Source organism: Cyclospora cayetanensis, unplaced genomic scaffold, assembly GCF_002999335.1.
Source record: "Cyclospora cayetanensis isolate NF1_C8 unplaced genomic scaffold, CcayRef3 CcayRef3_contig_64, whole genome shotgun sequence".
Classification (NCBI taxonomy): domain Eukaryota; phylum Apicomplexa; class Conoidasida; order Eucoccidiorida; family Eimeriidae; genus Cyclospora; species Cyclospora cayetanensis.
Genome location: NW_020312635.1, coordinates 62400 through 85840, shown reverse-complemented (window position 1 = coordinate 85840; position 23441 = coordinate 62400). Strand labels below are relative to the sequence as shown.

Below are 23441 nucleotides of genomic sequence, written 5' to 3'. Positions count from 1 at the left end.
TTCCTAAAAGCGCTCGGTATTAGTGTAGTCAAGTCTGCGGAAGGGTCAATTAGAACGCCCTCATGAGCCTTGAGGCCGCTGCGAATGGTGAGCGGAGAGGATCGAAACCTCTATCAACGCTGGATAAAAAAAACTTCAGAATCGCATTAACGCTCACTTGTCGCTTCCCCTCCCTCGCACACCCTTGGATCCCTTCCCACGGCGCTGCTCGCTTCCCCCTGAGCCACGTAGCCTGCACACTGCAAGACATCTGCAGCTGCCGCATGCCCCTGCGCCTTCGCTGAATTCCACCGTGAACAAGTGTCTTAGCGAAGGGCCAGATAGCTGCATCTGGTGGTTGCCTTGCAGGGAGCTGGCTACAGAGCAGGGGTGCTCGGGGAGCTGTAAGGCATCTCTCTTTTTTTTTCCTCTCCCTCTTCCTCTGTCTCTCTCTCTCTGCGCGGAAAGCCTCTTGTGCGTGAGTCTTCTTGGGGAGGGGAGTACTCCTCCCTGAACAGAGAGACAGCTGGATGGCAGAAATGCAGCGAAGCAGGTGCGCTGCGGAGGTAGCAAGCTTGCCCACATGAGGCACCAGAACTAGCTGATGGAGGCAACATGCGAAGCCAGGAGGGAGGGCATCCCTTGTCATGCAAGGCACGCAGAAATTGTTGACGCGAGCCTTCAGAAGGGCTGAGCGGGAGGAAGGCGATAGGCACAGAAAGGGGCACCATTACGAATGGTCTTTGTGTTGATATTTCTCCTCCCTCCCCCGCACCCCGTCCCTGTGCAGCTACCCTGCTTCCAACGGGAGAACTTTTGAAAAACTACCATGTACATGAGGGCAACCATCATGGATGGAGTATATCTGTCTCTCAATGATGTAGGGAAGGAGGAAAGGATGCAGGGGGGAGAAGGCCGCCGACAGTGGTTTTCCAATTGCATCCTGCTACTGCCTCGCAATGCCTGCACATGATAGCTCCCCACTTTTAGTATTCCTGCTGCTAACAAGGGAAAAAGCAGTCCTGCTTCTCGCCTACCTACCTCCCCGCCTCCACTTCCCCCACTCCCTCCGCTAGCCTCCGAGGAGGTGTCATACAGAGCAGCTCGCAGCGAAAAAAGCTGGTCACGAGCGCGCACTTCTAGCCTTCAACTTTGTACCACTAAAACTCGTAACGAAATCCTAGACGAGCGCCACATTTGCGCAGGTGTGCATCGCTTCTTAAGCCTACAGCTCCTTCAAGGAGCAGCTGCAGGCGTGATTTCCGTGAGGCACCAGGGGACTGTAGGCCACTCAGCAACAAGGTGCCCCCGAGAATTGCGTCTCTTGCCGCGAGCTGGCCTTAGGGCTTTAAACTCTCGAATTTTGCAGGCTGCACACAGCGCTGCCAACTGCTCATTGGGCGTATACAGTGCACTTGTGGAAAGGCCAGCACTGCGCAGCCTAGAGACCCTCGGCTTGCGCAAACGGCTGTTGCTCCTCTTCGAGCACCCTCCGTTACAACGCAGGAAAAGCGTATTCAGCCTCGGCGACACGAGCAGCCTCGCCGAACGGCCCTTTTAGAATCGAGATCAGTCCTATAAAGTAGAGAGGGTGTAACAGGTGCTCTGCGCTCTCCCTGCCCTCACGCAGCAGTAGCACGCTGGAGAGAGGGCGCAGGGGAGACTTGCGTGGCAGACGGCGAAGGCAGAGGCGGGGGAAGGGAAATAGCAGCCTTTTGCCCACGACGAGCCTTTGGGGAGTCGGCAAGCTCAGCACCATTAAGCTCCGGAATGTAGAAGAATGCAAACGCGAGCGCGACCAACGAGAGAAGCGCAAAGGCGAAGAAACACACTTCGCATGCACACACCATAAGCCACAGGAAACAACAGAAAAACGCTTCCGCACTCAATTGCAAGCCACAGACTCCGCGTGTGGGTCTAACTCGGTGGGAGGGGGGGCAAGCTGCTCAACGCCCACTTTCAACAAAAAGCCTTTAGAAAACTCGATGCCCCCAAATTCTTCACAGGAGGCTGTCTGCCTGTCTGTCTGTCTGCCTCCCTGTCTGTCTGCTTGCCTATCTGCCTGCCTATCTGCCAGCTTGTCTCCCTGTCTGTCTGCCTGTCTCCCCGCTTGCCTCCCTATCTGCCAGCTTGTCTCCCTGTCTGTCTGCCTGTCTCCCCGCTTGCCTCCCTGTCTCCCTGTCTGCCTCCCTGTCTGCCTGTCTGTCTCCCTGTCTGTCTGCCTATCTGCCAGCTTGTCTCCCTGCCTGCCTATCTGCCTCGCACCAACGCCTTACCGTCCATGCCGAGTTCGACTAGCGCGCGTTCTCCAAAGAGCTGGAAAACTCCAGCCACAACCCATCCAAGGGCCTTCGCAAGGCCTACTGCCAAGGCTCTGTGACTTGAAGGCACCAGCTGCATGCACAACAAACGCAAGCCGTTGTCGAATGACGACTGTCTCTGCCTTGCCCAGCAGGCCGTCGCGCACGACAAAAGCTGCCCTCGTCATCGCGTGATGCTGCGCAAAAAACACAGAACCCCTATAGGAGGCAGGCAGCGCTCAAAGGGAAGGCGCCTGCCGGCTTGCCACTTCAAGTGAAGACAAAGTGCTCATTTACTTCGGCAGCCACGACTGGCACAATGCAGGACCAGCTAGCTCCCCAAAAGAAGATCATCAGCGCTAGCACAAGGCCACTGCCAGCGCTAGTTGCCGCAGCAGCAAATTGCTGCTCGTGCAGCGTGTGGGAAGATGAAGCAGCAGCAGCAGCAGCAGCCGCAGAAGCAGAAGCAGCCTGCGGGTTCAAGAAGTTCGCGGCTGTACAAAGCTGCAGCAGCTCGTAAGGCAACAGCTGTCGCCTAACAAGCCCCAAGATCTGCGAAGGCCATCACAAATCACAAAGGCAGAACCTCCGCATGCTCGTCGAGAAGCCAGCTAGCCAGCACTGTCGCCGCCTCCTCCAGCAGAAAGAAGCGGCCAAGTGCAAATCGTGTTCCTCGCAGCCGCCCTCTGCGACGCATGCGACTTCCGAATTCGGCGTGATGCGACTTCAAAAAAATTACCGCGAGGAACACATGCGTAAGGCAGATCGAAGCGGCACCCCACAACAACAGGAAACGCCGTCCGACATAGTCGGCAGTCAGCAGACAGCATACAGCGCCTGCGAGCTGCAAAAAGCCGCACAGATTTTAGCCAAACAGCCGTTTCGAGGGGGAGACATGCGTGTTGTTGCACGAGACAGGGGGGAACAAGGGAACAAATGGAGGGGGGAGAAGAGTAGGGGGGAAGAAATGAATGGAGGAAGAAGAATAGGGAGGAAGAAGAATAGGGGGGAAGAAATGAATGGAGGAAAAAGAATAAGGGATTGAATGGAGGGGGGAGAAGAATAGGGGGGAATAAATGGAGGAAAAAGAATAAGGGGGAATAAATGGAGGAAAAAGAATAAGGGAATGAATGGAGGGGGGAGAAGAATAGGGGGGAAGAAATGGAGGGGGGATAAGAATAAGTGAATGAATGGGGAAGAATAAGGGAATAAATGGAGGGATAAGAATAAGTGAATAAATGGAGGGGGGAGAAGAATAAGTGAATGAATGGGGAAGAATAAGGGAATAAATGGAGGGATAAGAATAAGTGAATAAATGGAGGGGGGGAGAAGAATAGGGGGGAAGAAATGAATGGAGGAAAAAGAATAAGCGGATGAATGGGGAAGAATAAGTGAATGAATAAAGGTGGGAAATCAGCGTTTAGCGCGGCTAGAGAGTCACATGCACAGAGGTTTATTCCAAATCTCGTGCCTCTCACCCTTCCTCCCTTATCTTCCCCCCCCTCCCCTCCCACTTTAAACCCTAAAGCTTCAGCTTTCGAAGTACCTTGGAAAGGCCAATGCCAAAGGAAAGCGGCATGTTGTCGCAAATACCAAACACGAGAACGACATTAGGAGCCAACAGAATCAAGCTGTTCACTGCCAGGAGACTGTGCACACACCCTAGAGCTCCCGCCAGCAAGACAGCATGCCACACCCCCTTCGCATTCCACCGACGCCAGTAAAAAGGCTTTGTGGCTGTTGGTAAGGCTCCTCCTCCCTTGCTAGCTGTCGCGTGTATACACCGCAACGGGCTCACGCGAAGCTCAGCACAAGCTCCCGAAAAACTGGCTTCCGTCTGCAACTCTGCACAGCCGTCTACCACGGCACTCTCCTGTTGCTCTTTTTGCTGTTGTTTTTGTGGTTGTTGTTGCTTTTGTTGCTGTTGTTCTTCTTGGTGTTGCTTTTGTTGCTGTTGCTCTTCTTGGTGTTGTTGCTCTTCTTGTTGTTGCTTTTGTTGCTGTTGCGCGTCGAGCTGATGAAAATCTGGCTGCTGCTGCACACTCTGCAGCAGCTGCTGCCGCTGCTGCATGGCGTATTTCAGCCGCTTCATCGCCACTTCGGCCGCTTCCCTCTTGCCTTTGAGCAACAAGAACCGTGGGCTCTCAGGTATTAAAGGCAGACAGCATGCCTGAATATCACAAACGCTCAGCCCTTCGCTGTCAGTCCCCTTTCTTCCCACTCCACAGCAGCAACAGCGCCTCCTGTCAGCTGCATTTGCGATCACACGACACTCTCTCAAGAGGCGGGGTGGCTGTCAAGAGCGTGCCGCGGCAAAGAAGCACACAGACAGCGTGCGAACGAGCAAAACGAATTTGTATTCAAAAGCTTGGAAGCATACCACTTACCAACAAGGCTACAAACACAACAGCCATCGACACCAGACCACGCCACCCCAGCTCAGGAAACGCCCACGCAACAGCATACGGAAGGAAGCAACCTGAATCCAAGGCACACGCATGCAAACACATCTACAGATGTGTAATATATCTATACATACCCATATATAGATATATCACATATGTTGTATCCCCCCCCAAAGCGCCTTGATTTTAATTTACTGCGCTCTCGGATCCGCATCCTCCTCACGGGCTTCGCGCGTGGTGACGCGCAAACGGCCGGCGCTCAACCTTTTGCAGTGTCACTACACTCGGTGTGTATTTTCATTTGTGTCTCTGTTTGCGTTCGTTTGTTTGTTTGTCTGTATTCTTTCGGTGTGCTTGGTTGTTTGTGTGTGTGTGTGTGTGTGTGTGTGTGTGTGTGTGTGTGTGTGTGTGTGTGTGTGTGTGTGTGTCTACATGTACATATATATATATATATATATGTATATAGATGTATGCATGTTTATGTGCCTAGGTAGGAGACTTTCAGTATGATATATGCGGGTGCTTCTGTCGATCTGTACGTGTGTTTCTTTCTGCATCACACGCAGCTCAGCATTTTTTGCGGTGTCTGCCTTCTCCCCCCCTTCCCCCTGGTTGCCTAGCTAGCAGCCGCTTTTTTATTCGCTGCCGTGAAACAGGATCTGCGATATAATATGCGCACCGACTAACCCGTGCAAATTAAGACTTCTTGAAGAGCTACAAATGATCCGCGGAGCTTTGCAGGGGCAATTTCAGCTGCAAACGTAAAAGCGGCCACAACGCCCACCGCCAAAAAGACACCCTGCAAAAAACGTCCCACCAACACCGCCTGTCCGGAAACACACGCAAACACAAACATGCATCAATATACACATATATGCGTATATATATATATATATATATATGCGCATATATATATATATATACGCATACACACACACATACATACTCACATACACACATACATACATACATACACACGTACACATATACATACATACATACAGACACTAATACACAGAGGGCAAAGTCTCTGAAAGCGCAGAGCTCTCAAACCTCCCCTCCCTCCAACCAAGTGGCTGCAGAAGGCAGAAAAAGGAGAACCCGCACTGCAGTGAAACATGCGGATGTGGCGAGCGCAGCGGCAAAAGACCTCCTCGTCATCATTTCCAGCAGTCTTCAGGAATCTTACAGCGTAGGTTGCGCTCATGACAGTGAGGCCTGTAGCGGCTATGAAGGCAAGGGAAGTCCAAAAGAGCGAACGCCATCGTCCTACTGCATCTGCCACGAAGCCGCCGACCAGACTCCCGACCTGCAAGGAAAATTTCAGAAATATTTTTTCGCCGACATCTAGTTTTCTCTAGACATCGCACGGCACTGAGTGAGGCAGTCCACCTCGCGTCCTCTCGCTGCCAGACACGACGCACGCCGTCGAGCACTGCGAATCAGGGATAACCCGCGAAAGCCTACGCCTTAACAAAGCGCTGCAGCAAAAGCTGAATTCCCCCCCAAACCTAACTATTCCCCTTGTTGGTTCTTCCTTCATCCTCCTTGCCCCTCTCCATTGCGGTATGGACAAAATGAATGGGATTAGAGCAGTGTCAAAGTACCGCAGCTCCTGGCGCGAAGACAGCGACGAAAGCCCCCTTTTCCGTGCATGCAAATTGCGAGCCACACAAACGAAAATCCTGCTGCAGAGGCTGCAGCACGGCGCCAGCAACACAAATGGAAAATCCCGCGGCAACGCACATCAGGCCCGCTATGCCTGCAGACAGCCACAGCTGGCTGTTGCTGCTGCGCGCCTCCTCCATGCTGTTGTTGCTGCTGCCAGATGCGACAGGGGGCTCTCCTAAGAAGCTGGACCCTCCCTGCTGCTGCTGTGGCAGCCGCGGCTGCACCCCCTCTAACTGCGGCTCATGAAACTGTACCGCCTCGCCGGAGGCGGTAGCGCACGTTTCCCGGTCCATTGTGGAAAGAGCTTCCGCTCTCAAGGGAATGCCTTGAAACTATTGACCACAGCGACCATTCAAGTGGTCATTGCGCGCATACGGAAGAAGAGAGGAGCACGGATCAGTGTCGAAGGTTTAGGCTTTCTGCTTCCTCAACGCTGAAGTGGACAAGCGGTGGCGCGTTCAACTTGGCAGCGATGCGCGCGCAGCCTGGAAATCGATGCATATATATTCATTATGTGTACCGATTGAGAATAAGAAGTCTAGGAAGAAGGCTACTATATGGACTAAACCCTAAAGAAAGCCTGTTGCATGCAGCTTTCGAATCTTGCAGCGCCGTCGCTCAGCAAGCAACGGCGCTCGTTCCCAGCCCTAGGCGTACTTTGCGCAACCCCCTTGACGCCCTCTTCCCCGATTTGCATTTCCGTCTGCATCACTCATTGAAAATCTGAAATTGGCGGACCCTTTTTCTGCAGTGGTTTCGGACTTGAACTCTGGTGTCCAGGGAAAGCCGTGCAGCAGCTTCCGAACCTTGTCTGTATACAGCTCGAGACACAAGGAACCCTGTCAACATGCGTGGAAGACACGCACGCACGCTCTCGGATTACCGAGTTCGCACTAATAGGACGTCGAATCTAGCTGTATCTGTGTGTAGATGAGGAGGGGCTTGAAGCTTGCCTGTGCGCGCGCTGCAACAGCGTCGCTCACTGCAGCAAGCAGCATCAGGAGCTCCGGCAGTTCCGCAGAAGGCGGTGCAGTAGCAGCGTTGGTGGATGAGGAAAAAGATATGCATTTTTACGACATAAGGGGCTGACGATGGGGAAAGGGGTGGGGAGGGACGGGGGAAAGAGAGGGGGGCGATCTGGAATGCTGGCGTTACTGCTGTGGCATCTGCTGCTGGCGGTTGGTTGGACAGTGGCTGAGTCTTTAGCTCGAGTACCTAATTCAGCAGCCCACTCACACGTTTCGCCCGCCTTTGCATTTTACTCACACGTTTCGCCCGCCTTTGCATTCTCCCGCGTCAAGCCCGTCGTGCTTGGAGGCACTCTACAGCGCTGCCACTGCAGAGAACAGCCCTTGAGGAGCAACACATGCAACTGGGGACGCAAGACGCTTCACTATGCGCAACGCGAGCCATGCAGCAGAAGCAGCATTAGCAGCAGAAGCAGCACTAGCAGCATTAGCAGCAGAAGCAGCACTAGCAGCAGCAGTGCCCCTAATATCAGCAAGGATAGCAGTCATGACACGCCAGCTGATGTATGCGCACTTGCGGCAGCCCCGCTGTTTGGCTATACCACCCGGCACTTTCGTTTTTTAGCGCGTTTGCTGTCTTCCCGTATGGTGTTGTATACAGAAATGATGCCTCTACTGCTGCAGCAGAAGCAGCAGTTGCTGTTTGTGCAGCAGCTGCAGCAGGAACGCGATCCTGCGCAGCGGCAGCAGCTGCTAGAGCAGCTGCTGCCGCTTCTGCCGCATGGCGTTGCAGAGGATCTGCAGGCTGTAGGAAGAGACGAGCGCACTGTCTTGCAGCTGGCTGTGCCGAATCCTGCTGCTGCTGCTGCAACGGGAGCTGCCGCCGCTGCAATTATTTTCAGCCAGCAGCAGAAGCAGCAGCCCTTGCTTTTCAATCTCAATTGCGGCTGCCCTAGCAGCCATGCAGTTGCTGGCGGATTCGGCCTGGAACTGCAGAGACACCCCGAGCGGGTCGCTGCTGTATGCGCAGCTCTTCATGAGGCGGCGCGAAACCTCCAGCAGCAACAGGTGGAAGTCTCTGTGAAATGCCGCTTGGGGATTGAAGGCCAAAGCGCATCCATTGAAGACTTTCTTTTGCAGTGCAATGCGGCGGCAATTGCGGCACCGAGAGGCACAATTGGAGACTTCCATTGCGAGGAAGACGGTGCCGCGCGCGGCTGTGCAGCAGCACCAGCGGCCGCTGCACACCCGCGGCACTTTGTGATTCATGCGAGGGAAGGCATTTTAGGTATTTCCTGCAGCCGCAGTCATCAAAAGGCTCCTCCGCTGGATTATAAGCGTGCGGCAGCCGCAGCAGCTGCAGCGGCTGCAGCTGCGCGCGCGCAACTGCCGGACAGACAGGTCTTTTTCACCCTCAACGGCGGTGTACAGACACCCGAGGAGGCCGCGTCGCTGTTGCAGCAGTGCAACAGCAACGGCCGCACGATCTCTGGCGTCATGGTGGGTAGAAGTTTGAGGAGCAACCCGTGGCTGTGGCTGAAATCTGCGGATGCATTTATCAAATCCTGCACCCCCGGTGTTCTCTACAACGCGGTTTGTAGCAGCAGAAACACCACCAACAGCGCTACAGCCACTCGCCATGACGCCCTATTGGCATACGCTGAATATGCGGACCAGCAGATCCAGCGCCTGCAAAAGCAGCGGTTGCAGCACCCCAACCCTCCTCCTCGAGCAGATCTGCCCGTGTCTGCTTTGAGGAAGGAGCTGCTACAGCCGCTGTTGAACCTGTTCTCCGGCGTCCGTGGCTGTAACAGCTACAAACAAGAGTTGCTATCGCTACAGGAGGCGGCGGATGAGCAGCAACTGCAGCAGCAGCAAGTCAGCAGCATCATTGTGCGCGCCATGCGGTGTATTCCGCAGGAGGCGCTGCACGAGCAGAAGGAACTCTGAGCCGCAAGTGGTCGGTCTACGCGAAAAAATTGCATGCACAGGGCGACAAGATATGCTTGAGCAGAGTCTGTTTGCAAGCCAAACAAAAGAACCCGTTGCCGCTGCAGCTTGAGCCACAGCACACGCATGTAGCAGCAGCAGGCACATGCAGCAAGCACCGCCTGCTGCACGTGCCTGCCCGTTTACACCTCAGTTTTGCGCCTCCCTGCATGCGAAGTTTCTGTGCGATTTCCGGCCATTCGTTTTTTCTTCTTTTCTTTTGAAGGGCGGTACGGCTTGATGGATGTGTCCATGCCACCCCCTGCACAAAAAGACAACTGGGATGGCTTTCTCTCGAGAATCGAACGGAAAACGCGTAGTAGCTGTTCGTGCCAGGCGTAGCGGACATGCACTCCGCACCGCTCCCGTGTTCCTTCTTCCTTGCTAGCCGATTAGAGCTTAATGAAACCGCGAAAAAGGAGGAAGAAAACGATCCTCTTACCTGTTGTCTTCATCTTCTTATATTCGGCCTGATCCTGCTCAAGCATGCTGATGTTTCGCTTGGTGTGGGCAGCTACAGCAGCCTTACGGGCTGCGGTAGCCGCCGCTGCAGATGCCGCTGCTGCCCCTGCAGATGCACGGATGGCTGCTGCTGCGTTGCGCCTCTGCTGCTTGTACTGCCGCCTCTCCCTGTGCTGCTGCAAAAGCTCCCGCTGTAAGGGGTTTGTAATGCTGCTTCTCAACCCTCCAAGGCTCTTAGGATCATAGTAGCGAGGTGTCAACAACTGCAGTCCTCGCTGAGAGAGAGAGACACACACGCACGCCACAAACGGCAACACCGCCAACCCTTGCCCTCCACAAGCGCTCCCCTCTCCTGTTTACCCCAACCCCCCCAACCCTCTTTCACGTCTAGCCAGGGGATCTCTAGCAGATTACTTGGCCTCCAAGTCACACCTTTTGCGCTTGCTGCAGGCTGAGCGGCTGCAGCGTGCAGCTTGCAGCTTCCAGAGCGCTCCGCCATAGGCGGCGCAGTTGTAGAAGAAAACAGCAACTCGCTGTGCTCCCCATGGCGGCAACAACAGCAGCAGCAGCTGTTGCTGCTGTTGTTGCTGCTGCTGTTGCTGTTGCTTTCGCACTAGAAGGGTGGGGGGTGGACACCTCCTCCCTCGAGCTCGCTTCTGCTGCAGGTGATGCTGCTACACGTGTGGCTGCTGCAGCAGCCTGCAGCAGCATCGCATGCAACAACGGCATTGCCGGCAACAGCTGCTGCACTGCTGGCACATACGCAGCGAGAGTTTGCTGGCGCTGCAGCAACACACACAGAGCACAGCGCCGCAGAACTAGCCGTCTAGAGAGGCCCCTAGGTGTTGCCGATAGTGCTGACTCAGCCTGCCGCATCTGTTTTTGCTTGCCATACATATTCTAAAAAATACCCGAAACGTCGAGGGTTTCTTCTTTTAAAGTAGATTGAAATATATACTATGTGTTTAGAGCGTACCAGTGTTTGCAACATGGTCCAAGCAGTCACGGCAACACAACTTCCGAATTCCGCCCACTGGTGTTCTTCTCGCTGCTGCTCTTGTTGATGTTGATGAACAAGCTGAACTAGTACCTCTGCCTCAACGTCTGGATGCAGTTCTTCAGCTGAGCCTCCTTCCTGAGGTGTCTGTGTCTGCTGCTGCTGGTGATGTGTCTGCGGCTGCTGCTGGTGCTGCAGCAGCATCTGCTCTGCGGCAGTATGCAGCAGCGCACATGCCACCCCGAAGGCAGAAGGAAAAAAGCAACCCTCGCGCTGATCTGCAGCTGCTGTCACCTGCCTTTGCAGCAGCAGCAGTTGAGCTGTCAAGGGAGCGGTAGCAGCAGGCACTGGGGGGGGAAGAGCAACAAAGACCTCTTTCTCCTTGCCAAGAGACATCCTTTCTTGTTGCAGCAGCGAGTTTTTCGCCGCTGCCTCTGCTGCTGCAACAACACCTTTCCGGCATAGAGGCAGAGGCGGGATGCGCAGTTGCTCCTCCAAACGCTGCTGCTTCTGCTGCAGCCGCTGCAGCTGCTGCTGTACCTCCTGCTGCTGCATCTTCTGCTGCTGCACCTCCTGCTGCTGCATCTTCTGCTGCTGCAGCCCGTGGACGTCGTCGTTGCCATCCAGAGAGGCCTCTAGCTGCTGCTGCTGAAAGAAAAGCTGACGCTGCAGTAGGCGCATGCGAGGTGGACACAGTGGCACTACATCCGCATGCGGAGTCGCTGCTGCTGCAGTGCCTGCTGCTTCCAGGATGTGAAGCGCTGCTTGCAGGAGGCGATGTTGCCGATGCTGCTGCAGGGGATAACAGCAGAGGAGCAGCTGCAGTACAGCGATGTCAGTTGGGGTAAGTAAGCATCGACTTGTGCCTTTCTCGGCAGCAAGCAGCTCCTGCAGTTGCAGCGGCAGTTGCGCATGCAAGATAGACAGGAGCACCCTTTGCCCCCCTGAGAGCTTAGCCACAGCCTTTGCGGCAGCGTCTGCATCTGCAGCAGCGTTTGCATCTGCAGCAGCTGCATCCCGCAGCTGCTGCTGCAGCTCCTCGTCGAGCGGAGCAACGCGCGTGGCCATAGACAGCAGCAAACGCTTGAAAAGTGCAGCTGCCGCTGCCGCAGCGGGGGGGTGCTGCAGCAGCTGCAGCAAAGGGGCCTGCATGTGATGCCACAATTCGAAAAGCGGAGCACCTGCAAGCACACCACACGCGGAAGAGACGCGTGCATGCGACGGTCTAAGAGCATCGAGGCTGCGTGAGTTTGTCTTCGGAGTTTTGCGGCGCAGTCAAAAGACAGAGCCACGCACGGCGATGGCTGGCTAGCCGCTGGGGTAGCTAGCCATCGCCGTGCGCGGCTCCCTTACACTGCACTGCAAAGCCCTGTGGGGTGATGCTTCCCTTCTTCGCACGCGTTTGTGTTTGAAAAAAGGCCTTCTATGTGGCAAGGGTTGCTCGACGGAAGCTGCTAAAAAGCAGCAACTCGGGAAAGGGGAGGAGCACGCTATGTAGGCTTGGAAGCACCCTAATGGCGCGTCGGCGTTGCGCTTTTTACCGCTGCCTTTAGTGCAGTTGCTGTGAATCTCTAGGATGAGGTGCAGGAGCAGGCCCTTCGTCAAGACAGGAATTGTTGAAGCCCACTTCGAGTCTCTCGGCGGATATAAAATCAAACAACTGCAGAAATACGAAAGGATGACACTCCCAGAAAGCCATTCGAACGTGCGTCAGTCTCACTACCGCAAATTACTGGCGAAACGCGATGTTTTGTAAGCATCGAATGAGAAATACAGAAAATCCCTCCCGCCTTTTCGCCCTTCCCGTTGCTGCAGCGCACGCAGAGGAAGTTTGAAAAGAGGGAGAAGGAGGGAAAGAAAAGAATAGAGAGACAGATGGGAGAGAGAGACAGATAGGAGGAAGAGAGAGCTGGAGAGAGGGAAAAGAATAAACAGACAGAAAGACACACAACCAGAAAACAGAGCCTTCGCTTTCTCTGCTTTCCTCTTGCCCCCAATTTTCCCTTTCTCCTCAGGCAGTCGTCCCCCCTCCCCAACCCCCCGTGAATCCTCTATCTATCCCTTTTCTTTCTATCTTATCCGATTCTATCCCTTCGAATCCCTTCCCTTTGCTCCGCTGCCGCGAAACAAAGTCAAGAGTTCGAATCCGTTTCCCTGCCACCATCAGCGACAACGCTTCTTGCGTCTCGCCGCTTTACAGCTGCATGCGCTGAAGCAGGGGGCACGCGAGAGAGAGGAGAAGAGAAGGCAAAGGGAGCATCAAAGGGTGAAAAACACACGCCTACCGATGCAAAAGTTTCGCTTGAGAGGAGGATCTCCATGGCCGAAACAATTCAGGCACATCCTCAACGCGCTTCGGCAGAGATGGTCTAAAAGGCAGCAAGCGTTCATGCGCTTCATTCTTCAAGATCCGTGCTTGAGCCTCCTCCTGAGGTGTTAAGGCTTCATCTTCGCTTCCTCCCAACCCCTGCAAAGCAGCGACATCCGTTTGTTCCCCCATAGAGGCGTTCAATGGACATTCCAAAGTCTCTGCTGACGCCGTTTCTGATGTTGCTTTTGCTGCTTCTGATGTTGCTGGTTCTGATGTTGCCGTTTCTGATGTTGCTTTTGCTGTTTCTGATGTTGCTGTTTCTGATGTTGCTTTTGCTGTTTCTGATGCTGTTGATGCTGTTGTTGCTTTTGATGCAGCTCCTTTTGCCATGCCCATCTTTCCAATGCCATCACGGGATGCACAAGCAACGCCAACCATAGCCTCCCCTTCTGAAGTGTCTGCACAGTTTTTGCGAATATCCGCTGCTACAGCAGTTTCTTCTTTGCCGTCATGCTCCTCAGCTGCCTCATGGCCGCTTTCCTCTTCTTCTTCTTCCTCTTCTTCTTCTTCCTCTTCTTCTTCTTCCTCTTCTTCCGTTTCCTCTTCCTCTTCTTCACTGTCTTCGTCACTTGTTTCGCTGTTACTGCTGCTGCTGCTGCTGCTGCTATCGCTGCTCTGCCTCTTGGAGGCTGCTGTCTCTTCGGTCTCCCCCCAAAAATCATCTGCCTCACGGTGTAGCTCTTCCTCCTCTGAGGACGCCAAACACAACCCCACCCTCCTAGCGCACATCTACTGCATGGTAAGAAAGCGATTGCACTCAAGCCTGCCGTTGGGAGAAGCTAACCAGCAGCAGCAACAACAAACACAACAACAATAATACTAACGACAGCAGCAACAACAACAAGAGCAACAATAACAATAATACGAAGAAGCTCCCACTTTGCATACTGAGATCTGCGGGCATGAAGGCCACTCCAAAGTTAGTTGCCTCTCAATCACCAATATCTATATCTCTATACAATTATATGACTATCTAAATATCTAAATATATATACGTATGTATGTCATACCTCGCTGTTGCTCCTCAAGCAGCAGCTGCTGCTGCTTCTTTTGCTGCTGCAGCAGCTTCTTACGTGCCTTCTCCTGCAGCTCCTCTTCTGTTAAAAGCTTTTCGCCGGCTGCAACGCGCGGCTCAAAACGCAGCAGCCGCGCAGCAGTGTCGTAGTCTGCTGCTGCTGCTGCTGCCGCCGCTGGCATGCGTGAGGCAGTAGCCGCTTTGCTGCTGCTGCTGCTGTTGTTGTTGTTGTTTCCCCCATCGTTGCCATCGTGCAGAAGCAACAGCGGCGTTCCCCTGCTGCCGCTGGCTTCGCTAGCGCGGGTGCTCTTGTCTAGAAAGGAAAAAAGGGAAGCTTCTTCTGGCTGCTGCTGGCAAACTCGTTGACATTTCTGCTCCTTTACACCCTCTTGCTGATCCCCCGATTCGCTGTACTTCGCCAGCAGCGCATGGAGACTCCTGAGAAGCACCAAAGCACATACCTATACACAAACACATACATATACACCACATGAATGTACATAGATATATATATGTATATCCATATTTATACATTATGCACATACATACAGACACACAGACATATACATATACATACCGACATATACAGATACACTCCCTTGAGCTAAATCACGCATCTCCAACCACTTCGCAAAAAGTTTATTAATTCTAGACTCTGCTCCTCACGGCTCTTTCTCCTTAGGTTTGACGAATGGAAGTTCTTCCCTGACGGCAGAAAACTGCGCCTCCAGCTGCTGCAGCAGCAGCTGCTGCTCCTCGGCATCTCGCGCATGCTGCCACACAAACACAGCAACCTTGCAAAAATCCACTATCCAAGGCTCTTGACAAAGAACTCGAGCAGTGCGCGCAGCTCTAGCAGACAAGCCATACACCCCTTCTATTTACTCGTTCTTTCTAGCATATATATATATCTGTCTGTCTGTCTGTCTGTCTCTCTCTCTGTGTGTTTCAATCTCGTGATATCGTTCTCTAGTGTGGCCTGTTGTGAGAGAAGCACGTTGAGCGCTCGCTACGCTTAGGAACTAGAACACGTTTTTGCGATTAGCGTTCAGGAGCAAAATCATACCTGCGCCTTGACTTCTTTGCTCTTGCTGATGATTTCTCTGAAGATCTCCCGTCGAGACTTAGGGCCCTCAGGAGATGCTCCCGTGAAAAAGAGGTCGCCGTCGATCACTGCATTCGCAAGTTTATACATTCGTCTTCCAGAGGCTTGCAAGCATGTGCTTTGCAAACCGTTTCAGAGTCTAAAGGAGGGCAGACACTGCGGGCTGCGGGCTGCTCTCGCCAGCAAATTTTAGGTGCAGCACCCTAATACAAGCATCGCAAGAGAGAGGGAGGGAGAGAAAAAGAGAGAGACAGAGAGAGAGGGAGAGAAAGAAAAGAGGGAGAGAGAGGGAGAGAAAGAAAAGAAAGAGAGGGAGAGAAAGAAAAGAGAGAGAGAGGGAGAGAAAGAAAAGAGAGAGAGGGAGAGAAAGAAAAGAGAGAGACAGAGAGAGAGAGAAAAGAGAGACAGAGAAAAGAGAGACAGAGAAAACAGAGACAGAGAGAGACAGAGAAAAGAGAGCAAGACAGACACAGAGAAAGAGGAACAGAGAGAGAGACCAAGACAGACAGCCAAACAGACACAGAGAGAAAAAAAGAGAGCGCAAGATAGAAAGAAAGAGAGAGAGAAAGAGGCATTGGTCTTTTATAGAGGGATCTGCCTACATACATTCTTGCTCATGTTCAACTTGTTCTTCTGCGGCAATTTTGTGTGCAATAAGTGTCGCAGCAGATGCGCGCAGTTCCTCGTCGTTCATTGCTGCAATTGCTTTTCCTTTGTGCAGCAGCAAATCTTCATTTCCATCCAGAGTTGGCTCCGAAGCAGTCGCCTCTCCCAACACGGAGAAGCCGACGGGTGTTTTCGCTTCGTCCTCGCTGTCAGAATCTCCCAAGGCAAACGTTTTTCTCTTCCGCTTCTTTTGCTGCTGCGCTTGCTGCTGCTGCTTGCGCAGCAGCCTCTGCTGCTGCTGCCGCATCAAGACTAAGCGAGAAAACATAAGCTCTTCAGCGTCTGCAGCTGCTATGGCTGCTGCTCTTGAGCTGCCTGTTACCTTCCGTGCAGTTGCTGTTGCCGCTGCATTGCCTCCGCTGCTCTTGAACAAGCGTTCATCGTGAATTTCGCTTGCGCTGCTGCTGCTGATGGTGCCGCTTGCGCTGGTCACCTTCGCTGCCTACAGACACAAAGATGCCACACTCAACACATCGCAACCGTAAGTACTGTATATGCCCCTGCAAGATCAAATGTAGGAGCTCTCTCTGTCTGTCTCTCTCTGTCTGTGTCTCTCTGTCTGTGTCTCTCTGTCTCTCTGTCTGTGTCTATCTGTCTCTCTGTCTGTGTCTCTCTCTGTCTCTCTGTCTCAAACGCTTCGTACAGAGAGAGAGACAGATGCTGAGATCATAAGAGGCTTCCGTGCTCTACATGCGCTCGCAGAAAACAGCGCGATAAAAAAAAGCCTCGCTAGCTGTATAGCGACTACTACCCTGAAGGATGAGGATTCTGTGGAAAAAAAAGCCATAAAAAGGGGGGCTTGAGGTTCTGCAAAACAGCACGTTTCTTCCCCTTCTCCTTCTTCCCTATCTCCTTCTTCTCCTTCATCCCCCCTCCCCTCCTTATGGCGCACTCTCTCCACTCACCTTGCTCAGATTCCTCTCTGTCCCCTTCACTTTAAGCCCGAGGATCTTTCGCTTCGTCTTTTTGTTCCCCATAACGTCGAAAGGGTTACTCCTTCCTCCTTCGCCTCCACCAGTACCCCCCCCGCCACCAGCGGCAACAGGCGCTGCACGCCGCTTGCCTCTGCTAGAAACTGCCATCTTCTTAAGGAAGGTATCTTAGCGACAACAGACGCGATGCTGCTGCTGCGTTCTCAGAGGCCTTTGGTGAAGCAGGCTTGCTCTCATGCATTCGCTGCCTCGAGCGGCAATCTCAAACTGCCGCATGCCTTAACCTTCTCCCGCCTCCTGCCGCTGCGCAGCCGCTGCTCAAACTCTTGATTGACACGCCTGGGCCTGTGCTACAGCTCCAATAGCCTCCTCGACATATTAAATCGGAAGACTGTCAAAAAAACACAGAAAGCCGCTGCTGTTGCTGAAGCCACGAAGGCAACAAACACGGCAGGGAGGTGCCCGTCCCCACACCGGAGAGAGGGCATGCGAAAGATCAAAGCCCAGCAAAAAGCAGCTTCCAGCCGTCTTCTATGAAGCTTCCATCAAAAAATACCAGATACAGATGCACGATCCTCTTCTTCTCGCGATGCTGCTTCTGCCGACACGGATATCCCCCGATTCGCTGGCTTCACCTCCACCTAAAGCCGCACATGCGACAGCAAAAAAACTAATTTTGCTTTTTAAATCTTTTCCGGCTTTTTTACGTGGAGCGTCCTTGCGCCACGCTGCAGGCGTTGCCTGCACATCCCATCACCATCGCCAGAGGGGAAGGAGGGGGGGCAAGGATTAGTTTTCTTTTTCTCATTTATCGCATGAGCGATCTCTGGATTTGTCTGCCCTATGACGGCCCTTGCACCTCTATTCCTCCCCTCCTCTGGCATGGCTGTGTCTAAGCTTCGTCGTAGTGTAGAGGAGAGTCTTCCTTAAGGGTTTCTCCCTCTTTCTTTCCTTCCTTCCTCCCCTGTGCCTCACTGCGTCGCATGCGCGCGTGCAATGCAGCCCTGGCAGACGCTTGCGCGGCTTTGCTGCTGGATCGTCTGCTGCTGGATCGTCTGCTGCTGCAGCCGCTGCAGTGCAGGGCAGATGTGGCATCGCTGCTGGCGCTCTCTCCGTAGCAACAGCAACAGCAGCAGCAACAGGAAGCCCGCATGCTTCGAGTTACTCTTTGTGCAGCAGTCTACAGCAGCGGGAGGTTCCTCACGAGCGGCTGTCTCAGCGGGGAGACGACACCCAAGGCATCACGTAGTTTTCCCCTTTTCTCCAAGCGCCTTGGTACTACCAGTGGCGAATGCGCAACAGCAGCCTCAACAGCAGCATCAACAGCATCAGCGTCTGTCGCAGCTTCTTGCCGCAACAGCCGCTTCAGACCCTCCCTCAGAAGCGTCTCTGTGCTGCCAAAAACAGCAGAAGTCTCGCAGCGAGCGCAGCGCTGGAAGCAACCCCCCGACGACGCTCTACCAGCGAGGATTGAAGCCTCCAGGAAAAAGTTTTTCTGGCCTTGCTCAGCCGTTGGGGGGTAAGGGGGGCCCCTCGTCGGGGGGCCCCTCGTCGGGGGGCCCCCCAAGCGGCCTGCTCAACGAGGAGTTGCATGTGCTGCAGAAATTCGGATTTCTGAGAACTGCGCCGCTCACCGATTTCAGAAATTGGCATATTGCGTCTAGAGGTGAGCTGCGTGAAAACTTGAACTCTTGTTGAACGCTTAGATAAGGCCTCTTGGGACGGCATTTTTTTGAATCTCTCCATGGAGCGCTGGAAACAGGGAAGAGAGCAGCATGCGTCGTGCTCGGAGCGAGACGCATTCGCTTCTGGCTTTTGCAGGCTGCTGGAAAGACTTTGGTCTGCCAGTGATTCCAAGAATTCCAACGCTTCGATCGCTCGAGGAGCCGCCGCTCCCGCGGCTTCCCCTGAAATTCTGGACGGAGACTCGCGGAGTTGTGAGTTTCGTCAGTTTTCTGAATTTTGTTACCCCAACCTCTGAGCATTCATAAATACAGCAATGCGCTGTGCACGCATGCGACGGGAAAGGGAGGTGCGTGACAGGGAGCAACAGGGGCAGGAAAAAGGAGAGATCGCACGTTCTTGGGGAATTCGCAAAAAACAACTCGCCTCACCACTTAGGAAGTGTATGCATGCAGTAAAAATTCAAGAAAAAAGAATTTCCTCTTTCTTCTACCCAACGTCACATGAGACCTTCGGAGGCGTGTTGGGGCCTTTTGCGTCTGCATGTATATACCGATATATATATATATATATATATAAATATACATATATATATGCATTCATATCTGCATGTATATACACATCTATAAATGTATACCTATATATACATATACATTCGTGTATACATACATATATATATCCATACATCTATATATATCCATATATATTTATATATCCATATATATATATATATATCCATATATATATATATATCTATCCATACACATATACATACTCACAACTATATATACATGTATGTCTCCGTCTCTCCCCTGTCTCTCTTTTTGTCTCCTGTATGTATGTTCAGTCTTCCGATTGGCACCACTATCCGCTGTATGAGGAGCTCTTTAACCAGACAGTTTTAGATCCTGGCGTGGTAACCCTCCCGGAGGTTGACAGCAGCAGCACCAGCACCAGCAACAGCAGCAGCAATGAGGCTGAAGGAGGATTTGCGCCGCTGCAGTTGCGAGGCGCTTGGGAACCTCAGAGAGACAGACTTGGTTTAGGCTATGGTGACGCTCGTATCTTTGAAGTCCGTCTTTGCGGCTGCATTTGCATCTGCTGTTATTCTTGTTTTTGTTGTTGCGTTTTGAGGTTTGCTGCTTGCTGTTTGCGGGGAGAGCGGAGGGGGAGGAAGGTTGGCGAGGGGCACCTTGCCTGCGCGTGGTTGCATGCTTGCATGCTGCTGCTGCCGTTGCAGTTATTTCTTTTTAAGAAGAAGAATACGCAGCGGTCCGCTGTGTATTCTTTCGCCTGGACTGTATTCACTCCAGAGGAGGAGGCAATTTCCTACCCTCCCCCTGCCTTCTGCGTTTCCTTTAGAGACCCTCTTTCTGCGTGCATGCATGCGTATGCATGTTACATGCATGCGTATGCATGCGTGCATGCATGCATGCACACTGCTGCTGCTACTGCTGCTGCTCCTGCCGGGGTGCTCACAGGACTGGCCGTCTTGGGATCCAGCGTTTGCACTGCAAGTCGCGGAAGCCACGAACCTCACGCTTGTTCCCCAGAGTGGTGAGTGGGAGGAGAAGAAAGGGGTGTATGGCTGCAAGCGCACACCCCCTCCCTGCTTGTGGAGATCCTCGCGCGTCGATTTCAGTAGCTTTGATTCCAATTCGCCGTGTGGTGTCTGATGCGAGGGCGCATGCTGCGCGTGCCGTAAGTTGCTCTGTCCGTACAATGTGCGAAGGAAGCAAACAGCGGTACGCCGGCTGCCGTCTCGGATGTGCTTTTCCCGCTTTCAGGGGAGTATTATCAGAAGTTTTACATTGGACCCTTGCCGCACGGAGGTGGCTGGACGCTAGGATCCGTGCTGAAGTCTTTCGCGCTGCACAGGAGCCCAGGCTATGGAGTGACTGGCGTGTATCTGCATTCTCCGAGTTCTCACGCGGCAGCTGCAGCTGTTGCTGCAAGCAGCAGCCGCCTCGACGCGCTTGCCAGCAGGAGAGCAGCCGCTGTAGCAGCGCTGCAAGCTGCTGCTGTCCGTACACTCGGTGCAGAGGCGGCAGCAGAAGCAGCAGGAGGAGGCGCTGTGGAGAGGGGAGAACTGCAAGCCAGCGACGACTGTAGCACCTGCCCTGCTAGCAGCGAGACTGGCAACGGCAGCAGCAAGTATACAGGTGCTCTGTCTGCTCCTGGAGTTCGTGAAGATCTCCTGGAGCTCGCTCTTAACTTCAAGGGGGTAAGGAAAACGAATCAAGTGCAACAAGGTGTCTGACTCGCAGCTTCTCTCCCTCTCTCCCCCCGTCCTTCCAACCACAAACGCTGCTGCACAGCGCCAGAGCGACTGCTTACTGCCCCCGCTTCCCCCTTCTTGCAGCTGAGATGAGCCGTGAACAGAGGCATGTGCCGCAAAAACTTCCCCAGCGGCGCGTTGGTGGTGCTGCATGCGCAGTGCCTCCTGGTGCGCGTGGCTCGAGGCTTGGTGTACAGTGGCCATAGGCGCAACAGAGAGGAAGGAAGGGAGAGGGAAAGAGGAAAAAAGGGGTTAAACGTCTGCGGATGCCGTGTGTTTGTTGGCGTGCAGCTCGCACTGCGCTCCTCAGTCCCTTATCTGCGCTCGCGCATACGCATCCGCGCTAGGGGTCCCCTCAAGATGCTGGCTGGCCACCTGCGACTGCCATCTTACTTGCAATGCTGCAACAAAGAGCACTATCTTTGCACTCTGAACAAGGAAGCCTCGTTGTGTCTCGACTTTCAGGTGGAGTGGGGACGGGGGCTCTGGCTGGGGGACCTTCAAGGTGCGTCAAAAGAGGCATTCTCCCTCGATACGAGGATATTTCTTTTTGCAGCGCACTTCCGTGGCAGAGCTGTGTATCTGGACGTTATCCACTGCCTTAACCCTCTCCTTAGCATAGCTAGCATGCATGCATGCGACAAAAATAAGATTTCAGAGCTTTTTACGGTGTGTCTGTGTGTATGCGTGTGTGTATATATGTGTGTGTGTATGTGTGTGTATGTATGTGTGTATGTGTGTGTGTATGTGTGTATGTGTACATATGTGTGTATGTGTATGTGTCTGTGTATGTGTGTATGTATGTGTATGTGTATGTGTGTATATGTGTGTGTATGTGTATATATGTGTGTATGTGTATGTGTGTATGTGTGCATGTGTGTGTGTCTGTCTGCACAGGGCTGTACCGCGAGGAGGAAGGCTTCAATTATCGACTCTTCAAGCGCAGACCACTCGCCCCTCCCCCTCTCCTGCGCATGCAGAAATATCAGCAGCAGCAGCACGAGCAGCAGCAGCAGCAGCACGAGCAGAACTATCAGCAGAAGTATCAGCAGCAGCTCTATCCTACCAGTTGTTACTTCGGGGCCTGCAACAGAATGCGCATTGCCGTGCATAAACTGATGGGTTCTCGCTGGTGCTCTGAGTCAGCCTAAAATACCGTTGCGAGCTGCCTTGATGCTGCTGCTGCTCTGTCGCTGGCACCTCCACTGCAGACACTTGCGTGCTTAGCAAAACAACAGAAAGAAAATGGGCTTGGAAGGCTCCTCTAACTCCCCGTGTTGGCGCCTCGTTTGTACAGCAGGGCGGAGTGCAGAGCGTTCGCAGTTCACCCCTACTCTCTCCCCCACACACACCCCAAACACATATATATATATATATGTGTTTTATTTGTATTCAGACGAATGGAATGCCCAGATCCGAAGGAGCAGCTGGTAGTCGAAATATGGAGCTCTCGAAAGGCCACGCCTAAAGAAGTGTTGTTGCATGCGCTGCGGGAAGTTCAGCTGGCTGCTGCGAGCGCGCGTTCGCAGCTCAAGGAGGATGTCGATTGGGCAGAGGAAGAACGTGCTCTTCAAGGTGTCTCTTTTTCTACTGGCCTCCTAAGCTCGCCCTTCCCTCTCTCCTCCTTCTCCCCTCCCCTGAGTGCAAAATGCGGGGGAAGCTGGGGAGGAATAGCTAACAGCTAGCTCCCTCACGTGGCGCTGTACTACGCAAACGCGGTTTGTGTGCGCAGCCGGGTGGAAACACATATCTCGACACAAGGAGGCTGAACGGCAGCAGGAACTGCAGGGGGGTCCCCCCGTTTTCATCTTTGACGCCAAAGGCGACTTCCGTCCAGCAGATCCAGAGAGCGCTGCCAAGGCACTCCCTCTAACACCCCCTCCAGTAAATCCCACAGAAGTCTCAGAGCTGCGCTAGCAGCGAGCCGCGTCTCTTCTCCCTCTGACCATCATCGCCACATGTGCTCATGGAGGCTGCTGCTGCTTCTGCTGCCCCCGTGTGCAGACACCCGAACTAACCCCGCAAGCCTGGCTTCAACAAGAGGTTGCGCAACAGACGCAACAGCTGCAAGAGCAGCAGCAGCTGCAAGAGCCATTACATCAAGAGCACCAGCAGCAGCTGCAAGAGCCATTACATCCAGAGCAGCAGCAGCAAGAGCCATTACAGCAAGAGCAGCAGCAGCAAGAGCCATTACAGCAAGAGCAGCAGCATCAGCAGCAAAAGACACTACATCAAGAGCAGCAGCAGCAAGACGAATCAGCAAAAACTCCCGATGATGTGCTTCTCGAGGATCTGCCGCTCCCTAAGAGGGCACTGAACGGCTTGAAGGAGGTAAGCGGCTCAATAAAGGTGGAGCTCCTGTTTCGCCTTTATTGGGGTTGTTACTCTTTGGCGAACGTCAAGGGTTCCCCTCCCTCCCTCCCTCCCTGAATCACGTGCAGTCGTGGCGTCTCTGTGCTGCTGTTGCTGCAGTGTGGGGTATACACCCTGGGAAACGTTGCTCTGTACTCCCACGAGCAGCTCCTCCGCATTCCTGGGGTAGGCCCTTCGGCAGCAGCCTTGCTGCAGCAACTCTTGTTGCATCGCTACGATAAGGAACTGCCTCCTGACTAAGCCGTGA

General features: G+C 53.5%; 2 protein-coding genes across 2 annotated transcripts; one reads left to right on the top strand and one right to left on the bottom strand.

The window, feature by feature from the left end:
* Positions 1-1601: 1601 nt before the first annotated feature.
* On the bottom strand, positions 1602-17010 carry LOC34621863. Its single transcript, XM_026335278.1, has 14 exons — positions 16923-17010; positions 16119-16166; positions 14298-14393; positions 13712-13771; positions 10207-10246; positions 6292-6466; positions 5874-5993; positions 5372-5510; positions 4667-4758; positions 4240-4449; positions 3826-4167; positions 2423-2498; positions 2256-2339; positions 1602-1921 (listed from the first exon to the last, which is right to left on the bottom strand). The coding sequence occupies exons 1-14, from the start codon at positions 17008-17010 to the stop codon at positions 1602-1604; spliced, it is 1890 nt and encodes a 629-aa protein (XP_026191063.1).
* Positions 17011-18635: 1625 nt separating this feature from the next.
* Positions 18636-23434, top strand: LOC34623816. Its single transcript, XM_026335277.1, has 10 exons — positions 18636-18797; positions 19391-19615; positions 20025-20100; positions 20331-20542; positions 21260-21326; positions 21719-21774; positions 21865-21962; positions 22218-22494; positions 22586-22731; positions 23263-23434. Exons 1-10 carry the CDS (start codon positions 18636-18638, stop codon positions 23432-23434), a joined length of 1491 nt encoding a protein of 496 aa, XP_026191062.1.
* The last annotated feature ends 7 nt before the right edge of the window (positions 23435-23441 follow it).